Below are 9451 nucleotides of genomic sequence, written 5' to 3' on the forward strand. Positions count from 1 at the left end.
CTTTAATTTTGCATCACTTCGATCCATTTTTGACTTTTCTGGTTTTGCCTTTAGCACATCCCTGACTACAATTTCACACTGTTGTATCACCTCATTACTGACAAAGTAATACCCCTGTATATCTCTCGTCACTTATTTTTCATCAGCAACAGTACTTTTTAAATTGCTCAAACATATAAAGCTTGAAGGAAATAAAAAGAAGCACTATAATAACAGATCTTTCAAACTTTATTTTCACAGTGTAGATTAGAGAACAAGCCTAAAATCACAGTTGTCAGATAAAGCAGTGACGGCAAGACACAAATCTAATAGGACCCACATTTGGTTAATACATTAGTGAGCCTGCTAAGTTGGAAGATACAAGTATGCATTTGAAAGTTTATGACAAACAGTAAATCTGTATACACTTCTGACAACTCCAGTATTTTCCCATTTAAGCAACCTTGCATATGCTAGAAGGTCGAATGAGGATGGCAGACCCCAAGCAGTTTGAGCAGAGTTTGTGCCAGTTCAGACTACTCTTTACATTTAAATTTGAGGCAACACATGCATCATACCACCAGCCCCCATAACCACTTGCACAGTTGCCACCATAACTGTCCTGATCCTTATCCCTAGTGGAGAACTTTTTATTGTCATGCAGTTTGCTGGTTTCTGGTACAGTCATGCCATCCCCTGCAGTTCCAGAGTAGCTGCCAAGTCTCAGTTTGTAGCCATTTTTTTCATTATCAACTAAGAACATGTTATAATCAGCATACCTCATATTGTACGTTGCATCATAGATCACAAAGCGGACTTGATAGATTGTCTGTGATGCTATTTTGTGGATGTACTCTATTCCCACCCAGTGGTCTCCCAGAAGATCTCCAAAGCCATACTTGTAGGTGGTCCAGGATTCATCCCAAGTCAGCTCACCAGAACCATTATTCCTCTGGATGACAGTCCAGCCACCACCAGTTGTGTTCATATCACAGTACACCATTAAGGGGTGTGTGTCTTTGGGCTGAATTACATACACCCCACTTGGACTGGTACTGGGCAGTTGGCTGCAGTCACTGTAGGCTAGAGAAAGAAGAGCAGCTGTAGGAAACGATTATTAAACACAAGAATATTGAAGTGCTTTTCATCTAAAATGTGTAACACATACTGTACATTTGTACTTGTGTAGATTGAGCTTTTTGCATGAATAATCGGTGTATTGATGTACTGATAGATGGAGTACTGATTTCCTACCCCTTCTTCACCGCTTTTTAAAGGAAAGGCTATAGCTGACTGTGGGAGGCGACAGTTACAGTGCCTATAAAAAATATTCAACACCTTGGAAGTTTTCATATTTTATTGTAATACAACATCGAATCACAGTTGATTTAATTTGGCTTTTTTGACACTGATCAACATGAAAAGACTCTTAAATGTCTTTTGAAACCTGAATATAAAACACAAAGTAGTTGATCACATAACCATTCACCTCCTTCAAGGCATCGTAGATGAACCTTTGGCAGCAAGTCAGTTTCTTTATCTTGATGTCAGTTCAGAAATTACAATAAAAATGAGTTAGCTATTTTTTTTTTTAATGCAGCCAGTATTAATGTTTGTTAGACAGAGTTATTTTGCATTCTTTGCCTTGGTTTTTTTGAGATTTTCTTCGTCTTGATGACTTTCATGACATTGTTCCAGTTATTGAAGGTGTTATTTACTAATATGTACGCTAGGGGATCTAAAACTGAAATAGCCAAAGTCTTTTAGCATTCAGTGCCATTTAGTGTCATTAAGTGTCATTTGCCTTGGTGTTGTGAACTGCAACAATTAAAGAAGCAAAATGAACAAAAAGGACAAAAGAATAAGAAAAGCGACAAAGGAGAGTTAAGCAATTAAAGACATGGCAGAAATACAAGTAGTTTTAAATTTCCTATAAAATCTAAATCTCACACTCCTGAATGCAGAATAGAAATGAAAACTAGAGTAAGTAATTAAATAATGATATCAAAGCAAAGTAAAACGAAACACTGATTGTGTGAAACTGATTGGATCAAAAACCTGCAGCCACATGGGGCCTTATTGTTGTAATACTGAATTCCTAAACACAACAGATGTGTTTCAAAATGTGTTTAATTTATACTTTCCATACAAATAAAGTATTTTTTTCTTAATCTTGTATGTTAAAACTCTGCTGTCATTGTTTCTTAAAAAATCTTTTTTTAATTAACCCCTTTATAATTAGTTTGAATGACCGGCCTAGACTTAAGAAGCACTGTTTTCCATTTCATGGCTTTAAATTAAATGGGATGGGAATAGGTAAGGAAAAAATACATTTAGAGAGTAAAGAACTATGAGGAAATGAGGAAAGCAAACAAAGTGACACTGTATATTAAAAAGGACAGGAATGTCTCCATGCGGACATACTGTAATTTTTTAAAGTTGCTAATTCCATTGCAAGGGTTTCAGGCAGCCACAGGCTTTCTTTTTCCATGCAAGGCTGGGGTCCAATCTTGGTTGGATGTCAGGCCATTGCAGGTTACATTGAATTACATGGTGCCATTTAAAGCTACTGGTCTCCCTAATAAGGCCACAAGAACACTGGGACAATTTATAAATTCATGAGCCTCTATTTTTTGATTTGTGAAGTGGCAGCACTGGTCATGCTTCCAATAAAATGTTCTCTAAAAATTTCCCATTAAGACTATAGAGTGATGATCAGTTGTATTTTTGTAGTTGATTATATAAGACAAAGCATTGGTAGTCCAGTGTGATCCCAATTAATCCCAATTGCCACATTTGCTTGCTGCAAAATAAAATGTTTGGAATTTTATTAAGATGTGCAAGATACTGAAGCATGCATTTTCTTTGTATAGGTCACAGTGCAAGAAAAAAAATGAAGTGGAAAGAGATAGGAACTTTATAGTGTGTGTGGCGATGTGAGTGACACTCATGGTTTGCAGGATATAAAAATAGAAATAGGAGAATTAGATTTGTAGGCTCTTTTTTGGATCCATGCAACCTAGAACATTGCACTAGTAAGGAACCCTACTTATCTCAGAGTAGAAACTGGGATCCTAAGGTTATGCATTGCTAGCTAACTAGAGACAAAAGATTCACCTTCACATTAGGAGAATTAATATGAGCATGTTATGAGTGTTGCACAGGCTGGATGGGTGATTCTTTGCCATAACAGGATGCCATAATACAGGATAATGGAAGGAGAAGATGGGAACTGAAATTCTTACTCAGTAGGGAGGCCAGTATGTTGGAAGACCTTGGGAAGACAACAGTATGTGGGTACTGTATTCGATGATATGTTAGTGGGTAACGTTCCTGTGATTTGGATCCCTAACAAATACCCACACAGCATCATGGAAGTTGGAGTCTCGGAGAAAAGCTTCCGTATAACTTTGTGTATGAATCTGTGGCTGTGCTTAACTGTCGATTGAACTCTATATGTAGTAAAACAGACATTATTTGAACCTGTGGTTGTGTAGAGTTTGATTGTGTTTAGTTTTTGGGACTCAGTGGTGCCCCCTACTTGTAACAATGTTTAGCATGCAGAAATGAAAATTAGCTTAAGACACCACAACATGGCTGTCGCAGATCTCAAAATCCTTCTGTTCATGCAATTTTTTAACCTGATTTCTTCAGTAAAGTTAGTTGGAGGCCTCTCTCAGCAACATTGGGAACTATACTGGAGTTCTACATCTGAACTGTACTTTTAGGCCTTCATTTGTTCAGGGTGCTTCAAACCATTGTATTTGAAGCTGGAAATTGGACGTGTGATGATGAATGTTGTTAGTGCATATGCCCTGCAAGTTGGGTGTGTAATGGGTGAGAAAGAAGATTTTTGGTGTGAGCTGGATGAAGTGATGAACAGTGTACCCAAGGGACAGAAAGTGGTGATTGGAGCGTATTTCAATGGACATGTTGGTGAAGGGAACAGAGGAGATGAGGAGGCGATGGGTAGGTATGGTGTCAAGGAGAGGAATGAAGAAGGTCAGAGGATAGTGGATTTTGCCAAAAGGATGGACATGGCTCTGGTGAATACGTATTTTAAGAAGAGGGAGGAACATAGAATTATGTACAAGAGTGGAGGAAGATGCACACAGGTAGATTACATCCTGTGCAAAAGAGTCAATCTGAAGGAGATTGAAGACTGCAAAGTGGTGGCAGGGGAAAGTGTAGTTAAGCAGCATAGGATGGTGGTCAGTAGGATGACGTTGGAGATCAAGAAGAGGAAGAGAGTAAAGGCAGAGCCAAGGATCAAATGGTGGAAGTTGAAAAAAGAAGACTGCAAAGTTGAGTTTAGGGAGGAGGTGAGACAGGCACTGGGTGGCAGTGAAGAGTTACCAGACAGCTGGGAAACTACAGCAAATGTAGTTAGGGTGACAGCAAGAAGGGTGCTTGGCGTGACATCTGGAAAGAGGAAGGAGGGAAAGGAAACCTGGTGATGGAATAAAGAAATACAGGAGAGTATACAGAGGAAGAGGATGGCAAAGAAGAAGTGGGATAGTCAGATGCAGAAAGTAGACAAGAGTACAAAGAGATAAGGCACAAAATGAAGAGAGAGGTGGTGAAGGCTAAAGAAAAGGCGTATGATGAGTTGTATGAGAGGTTGGACACTAAGGAGGGAGAAAAGGACCTGTACTGATTGGCTAGACAGAGGGACCAAGCTGGAAAAGATGTGCAGCAGGTTAGAGTGACAAAGGATAAAGATGGAAACATACTCACAAGCGAGGAGAGTGTATTGAGCAGATGGAAAGAGTACTTTGAGGGGCTGATGAATGAAGAGAGCGAGAGAGAGAAGAGGTTGAATGATGTGGAGATAGTGAATCAGGAAGTGCAACGGATTAGCAAGGAGGAAGTATGGACAGCTATGAAGAGAATGAAAAATGGAAAGGCCGTTGGTCCAGATGACATACCTAAGGAAGCATGGAGGTGTTTAGGAGAGATGGCAGTGGAGTTTTGTTTAATGGAATCTTGGAAAGTGAGAGGATGCCTGAGGAGTGGAGAAGAAGTGTACTGGTGCCGATATTTAAGAATAAGGGGGATCTGCAGGACTGCAGTAACTACAGGGGAATAAAATTGATGAGCCACAGCATGAAGTTATGGGAAAGAGTAGTGGAAGCTTGGTTAAAAAGTGAGGTGATGATTAGTGAACAGCAGTATGGTTTCATTCTCAGAAAGACCACCATAAATGCAATGTTTGCTCTGAGGATGTTGATGGAGAAGTTTAGAGAAGGCCAGAAGGAGATGCATTGCGTCTTTGTGGACCTGGAGAAAGCATATGACAGGGTGCCTCGAGAGGAGCTATGGTATTGTATCAGGAAGTGAGGAGTGGCAGAGAAGTACGTAAGAGTTGTGCAGTATGTGTACGAGGGAAGTGTGACAGTGGTGAGGTCTGTGGTAGGAGTGATGGATGCATTCAAGTTGGAGGTGGGATTACATCAGGGATCGGCTATATTAGGAGAAGGATGCTAAGGGTAGAGCTGCCAGGGAAGAGGAAAAGAGGAAGGCCTAAGAGAAGGTTTATGGATGTGGTGAGAGAAGACATGCAAGTGATGGATGTGACAGAACAAGATACAGAGGACAAAAAGATATGGAAGAAGATGATCCGCTGTGGCAACCCCCAACGGGAGCAGCTGAAAGAAGAAGAAGATTTGTTCAGGGTGCTCCACAAATTTTATAAATATTTGAGATTTACAGTTCAACAAAGCACAACTTTTCTGTATTCTTGTGATCCTGAACCCTTCTACTGTTCCTCTTTTTGGAATTTATTATTCTTCGGCATGAGGCAAACACATCAATTATTTGAAAAATAATGATGGTGGAAAAACATTTTTTATATGCCTGATTTTGATAATTTGTCGAGTTTAAGAATTACGTATAAAATACTTTTTTCCAAATGTAATTTTTGTATTAATATGATAAATAATATTTAGTTTTTATTTGGTCTCTCCTGAATTAATTTTGCACCTTAAAGGACTATTACATGTGGTCGATTTTTGTTAATGCAAGTTGTTTATTTTTAACAAAATTTTTGTCTAAATTCATCATGTGTTTTGCACGTTTTGAACATACAACTGGACTTTTTTAATATTTTTTTGTGGTTGTACAGTGTTGGTTGTTATAGATGCCCATTCTATCAGAAATTTTTTGCTTGAAGGCACGAGTTTATAATTTTTTTTGGCCATCACTATAAACTACATGGAGTAAGTAAAATGAAGTAATTGGAGTATTCCTTTTAATATATTTTGTATTCATTAGGGAAGGTCTACAGGACGTTAGTGAGACCAGCTATGTTATATGGGTTAGAGATGGTGGCACAGAGCAGAAAGCAGGAGACAGAGCTGGAGGTAGCAGAGTTAAAGATGCTAAGATTTGTATTGGATATATCGAGGATGGATAGGATTAGAAATGAGAACATTAGGGGTCAGCTCAAGTTGTTTGGTTGGGAGACAAAGTCAGAGAGGCGAGATTGCATTGGTTTGGACATGTGCAGAGGAGAGATGCTGGGTATATTGGGAGAAGCATGTTAAGGATAGAGCTGCCAGGGAAGAGGAAAAGAGGAAGGCCTAAGAGAAGGTTTATGGATGTGGTGAGAGAGGGCATGCAGGTGATGGGTGTAACAGAACAAGATACAGAGGACAGAAAGATATGGAAGAAGATGATCTGCTGTGACAACCCCTAACAGGAGCAGCTGAAAGAAGAAGAAGAATTATTCACATTTTCTGAAGCTGTATAGGCCTCAGGACAAAGTAGCTTATTCAGTACATTAGATACTTTCTAATTTACAAAAGCAGTAAATTAACAACAGAAATAGCTTTATGATTAACAAATTAGTTGGAACAAAAGAAAGCAGGTACAGGATAACACATAACACTACTTCTAGTCATTTGGCATATCAGTTTATTTGATCACAGTGATTGTTTGCTGGACCATGTCAATTGAAATGACTGGAAGTCATGTCACATTTAGTGATGGTATGCAGACAGTTCAGCACAATCGTGCTCACCATTTTCTCTGATAGCCATTAGCGGGCTGCCTGACATGTTATATGAAGAGTTAACAGTAGCACCAAGTTCATTTGCAGTATCTGCCTTTTTTCTTTTTCTCGTTGTGTTTTAAAATGTAAAACCTCCCCCGTGTTCTCTATTCCTCATTGGTACATACTATGCCTTATACTCTGAGATGAACATTCATTGGTTGTCAGCTCTCCTGCACACATGACCAACCCCACCAGCTAAAGACAATAAAAACTGTTTGATTTAATTTTATCCAGTTGTAGACTAATTGGAGTGAGTCACTGGGTATGTCACATTAACAGATTGACTTCAATATTGTAAATGAAAGCTATGACTGAAAATCACTGTAAATGACACTTAATGTGACACATAATGGGCTTAACCTGCAGGTGATATCAATATTGGGGGGCACTTCTTGTAAGTATATGGCAAGATTCTGATAAGGAATTCTTCCTGTGAGATGAGCTTGTGAGAGTTTCACTGATGTTCAACAAACCTGGTGCACAAGCCACCTTAGATCTATAAAGGAGCTATCATGGCCTATTGTACCTCTGAATGTCATGCTTTCTCTTTCCGTGCCTGGATCACAAATCCTGTGTCCTGTCTTATGCTGTACAAGCATGTATCTCATTAAGAAAAATCACCAACTTTGGGAGGTGTTAATGCCTACTGTTTATGATCCTAAGGTGAAAGATTATAGAGAAAAGATGCAAAGGATGTTGTTACTTTCAAAACGCAGGCATAATGTTCTTAAATTATTTTTAGTTGTATAGATAAACAAAGTATCTATGAATTGTAGGTGGATCTTCAACTGATTGATTTTTATCTGAAAGTTTTTCAAGAGATTCTGCTAATTCTTTGCATAGTTGCCTGTTGTCCAGCACACCATAAATCAGCAGAGGAAAATTTAAAATGAAGGCTTACACAGACATTGGGATGGACCCTACATTTTGCAACATTCCACATCAACATCAGGGTTTCAATTTTATATCCAGCTTTTTATTTCCATTTTTATATTTTATGTTGACTAAAATAAACTTCAGTAATTGTATGTTTACATGAGATTTTGCTATAAAGATCGTTCTATGTAAATAAAATTGGAGAGACCAGCAGCAAAAGTAGTAATTGTACATAATTTGTCACAGGCACCATTTGTACCAACCAGCCTTCTCAAATGGTTTTTACACTAAAACTCAAATATCTCCACTACAAATATATTTAACATTAAGGAAAGGTTTGCAAAATATTTAAGTTTAGAGGAACAAGTGAAATGGTGGATATTAAGTTGGTACTTGTGATGCTGTAATCATTAAGAATGGTCAATATATCAAATAATACATTTGTTTTATGAGCTGATGATTCCTATAATTGAGCTGACATGTTGCATTTTACACTTTACCTCCACTAGTTTACACCCAGAGTCATATCTTACAAATTCTCATCCAAATCCGCTTAGTGAGAAGCCCCCACATCTACATGGCATTGGAAATTCCTTCCTGTTTAATAGACTTACCTTTGTACGGGGTCAGGGTGGATATGCATAACTGGGACAAACCCAAGAGAACTGCAAAGCAGCCCAAGAAATGAATCTGAAACCCTGTGAAGAGAGCAATAAGAACTCTCACTGATTACATTCGGCCTGGAGACACACAATTCAATTCATGTTTTCAAGTAAATCATAATTACAGTATCTTTTCATGTAAAAGAGCTAAAACATTGAATTAGGTTTAAAAAGAGAACAGCTCAATAATTTGCTAAATATAATTTAACTGAAATTACATTTCAGAAACACAAGTTACAGTAGATTCCCCTTGTTAACTTCTTTAATAATAATAGTAAGAAGAAGAAAAATTTGGTACATTTACAGTATATAACTCTTTTCTCACTACTCAAAGCACCACCACGCAAGGAGGACCCGTAATGCAAACCCATGACCTCCTTACTGTGTTAGAAACTCAAACACCACACAATAATAAATACTTTCATTTCATTTCAACTTACTCATTGTGCCAAGTCTTTAAATAAAGGTTCTTTGACGGAGGTAGAGCATGTGCACTCTTTTATAGTAACTGAAAGTCAACACAGTAATTGTGCCTTGTTTAATTTGGCAGCTGCAGTGAAAAACTGAAATCAGCAAACACTTTTATTGACATTTGGAGAATTATGGCAAGGGTAAAGTGATTTCTTCAAGCAATTAGGCTTCATTGTGTCTCGATTCTGTATACAAATGTCTCCCTGTGCATGTGATATTTTGAAATCACATGCAGTAGGTTAGGAGCAAAGTGGAGTTCAAACACGTGTTGCTCTGCCTTAAATTTCACATCTGTATGGAAAGTGTAGGAACTGAGTGAATTTTAAGTTGGTTAATTAATCATATGTCTTACCTTCAGCAATTCTGGCAGTTAATTAAATACTTTGGTAAGTTTTCTACTTTATTTACC

The 9451-nt window shown here is 38.1% G+C and overlaps 1 protein-coding gene across 2 annotated transcripts; it reads right to left on the reverse strand.

The window, feature by feature from the left end:
* Window positions 1-210: 210 nt before the first annotated feature.
* On the reverse strand, window positions 211-9086 carry LOC120531296 (fibrinogen-like protein 1-like protein). 2 transcript variants are annotated; one of them, XM_039756566.1, is made up of 3 exons: window positions 9012-9086; window positions 8524-8607; window positions 211-1062 (listed from the first exon to the last, which is right to left on the reverse strand). In XM_039756566.1, the coding sequence occupies exons 1-3, from the start codon at window positions 9013-9015 to the stop codon at window positions 434-436; spliced, it is 717 nt and encodes a 238-aa protein (XP_039612500.1). In that variant the 5' UTR covers window positions 9016-9086; the 3' UTR covers window positions 211-433. The 2 variants fall into 2 exon arrangements, with proteins under 2 accessions (XP_039612500.1, XP_039612499.1); XM_039756565.1 differs by lacking the exon at window positions 9012-9086 and adding an exon at window positions 8876-8965.
* Between the last annotated feature and the right edge of the window lie 365 nt (window positions 9087-9451).

Source organism: Polypterus senegalus, chromosome 6, assembly GCF_016835505.1.
Source record: "Polypterus senegalus isolate Bchr_013 chromosome 6, ASM1683550v1, whole genome shotgun sequence".
NCBI classification, from domain to species: domain Eukaryota; kingdom Metazoa; phylum Chordata; class Cladistia; order Polypteriformes; family Polypteridae; genus Polypterus; species Polypterus senegalus.

Bases quoted from the DNA above. Each gene is read 5' to 3' on its own strand.
- LOC120531296 (XM_039756565.1), bottom strand. From the start codon at position 8,942: ATGGGTTTGCATTACGGGTCCTCCTTGCGTGGTGGTGCTTTGAGTAGT. The intron at 8,608-8,875 runs GTAAATGTACCA...CTCTCTTCACAG, and splicing joins TGAGAAAAGAGTTATATACT to GGTTTCAGATTCATTTCTTG. The intron at 1,063-8,523 runs GTAAGTCTATTA...TTCTTTCTCTAG, and splicing joins CACCCTGACCCCGTACAAAG to CCTACAGTGACTGCAGCCAA.